Genomic DNA, 1,470 nt, shown 5'->3' on the forward strand with positions numbered 1-1,470 from the left:
ATCAAAGCCTGTGTAAGCTTCCCAGTCACCATAATAGTTCTTGATGGATTCTTGGATTCTTTTTTCATTGCTCTTTTCCCCACTCTACTTCTTCACTTTGCTTCTCCATTCTACTTGTGGGGAGGGGTACATATCTGACCCAACTTGTGTAATTTTATGTCCTTTTACTGCTTTTACAAATCCATAGGGAGTTTGCAAGTTTTCAGTGCTTCCAAACGAATATTATCCAAGGAGAAGTCTGTTAAAGGGGACATCCCTGTTAACTTTACTAGTACCAAGGAAGCCTCGTGTTACCTACAAACATTTTCCTCTACACCTTAAGGTGTAATTCTCCAGGGGCATTCTTTCCCTCTTTACATTTTGGAATGTTGCCTCAGGGAGAGGTGATAAGAGGGGGTGGAGTTGGATATGAAGAAGTCTATGGGACTGAAAACTATATATACACTCTCCAGACATATCAAAAGCACTTGTCTTCATTCTCTGAGTGTTCTACCTGCACCACTGAGCACCATGCTGAAGCAGGTGCTTCTTGTTGCCACTCTGTTGGCTCTGGTGAACTCCATACCAGGTAAGCTGATGATTCTGAATGCAGTGGCTATCCTAATTTCAGGGATTATTCTGCCATTCCTCCCAACTCTTCTCTGCAGGTAAAATCCAATTGTTGTATGTGTTTTTTCCAATCAATGGGAAAGGGAACTGTTTTTAGAGGTAAATGACATGGGTTAAAATCTTCATTCTACTACTTTACCACCTGTGAAACCTTTAGAAAAATCACTTAATTTTTGTGGGCCCCAAGTAACTCACCTGTACATGAGGGAAATTAAATTTAATGATCTCTAATGTCCATAACAATCTGAATCTGATGGGAAAATAATGAGTGATATAACATCCTGTGAGGGATGAGTGTATGTGTGTGTGAGTGGGGGGGGAAGTGGTGAGCATTGGGGAGAGGAAGAGACATTCCTTTGTGCTTGCCTGCCTGCTGATATTAATAATGCCAAAAGCCATATTAATAATAATAGACTAGCTTTAAGGAGGCAAATGGATGGGAATCTCTTCCACATAAATCTGTGTGACTTTTCCAAAGTCCTACACTTAGTGAAAAACAGTTTTTCTCTTTGCCAGGATATTCCCTTTATTTTCATTTTCTTCATTTTTCAATGGCTACAAAAATGACAAAACTAGAAGTTCAATTGTTAGGGTTAGTTCATTGAGAAGAAATATTGCTCAGTTTTCCCCCTTTATTACTCTCATGGCCTCCTCTGCCCTTGTGTTTTTTATCAGCCAACCTAATTTTGATTTTCAGGCTGAGATCTAAGTGATGGGGGTGGAAGGCGGGAAAGAAATCTCTTTCATGGCAATAAAAAGCCTTCTAGTCACCACGAATCAGAATTGTCTGTGCTCATTCTAATAGTTCTGCAACCTAGAAAACAGTAGAGATGTGTCAGATGCTCAACATCCATTAGGCTT

The 1,470-nt window shown here is 39.9% G+C and overlaps 1 protein-coding gene across 8 annotated transcripts in view; it reads left to right on the forward strand.

Moving 5' to 3' along the window:
* Window positions 1-448: 448 nt before the first annotated feature.
* The window catches only part of LOC141543640 (uncharacterized), a 44,069-nt gene continuing 43,047 nt past the window's right edge, over window positions 449-1,470 (forward strand). For 6 of the 8 annotated variants that reach the window (XM_074269175.1, XM_074269178.1, XM_074269177.1 and 3 more), the window contains exon 1: window positions 450-568. In XM_074269175.1, the coding sequence (XP_074125276.1) occupies window positions 511-568 (58 nt within the window). In that variant the 5' untranslated portion in view covers window positions 450-510. Of the gene's footprint in view, window positions 569-1,470 lie in introns of all 8 variants that reach the window. The other 2 variants (XM_074269176.1, XM_074269182.1) reach the window with 2 other exon arrangements.

This window comes from Sminthopsis crassicaudata, chromosome 5, assembly GCF_048593235.1.
Source record: "Sminthopsis crassicaudata isolate SCR6 chromosome 5, ASM4859323v1, whole genome shotgun sequence".
Lineage (NCBI taxonomy): Eukaryota > Metazoa > Chordata > Mammalia > Dasyuromorphia > Dasyuridae > Sminthopsis > Sminthopsis crassicaudata.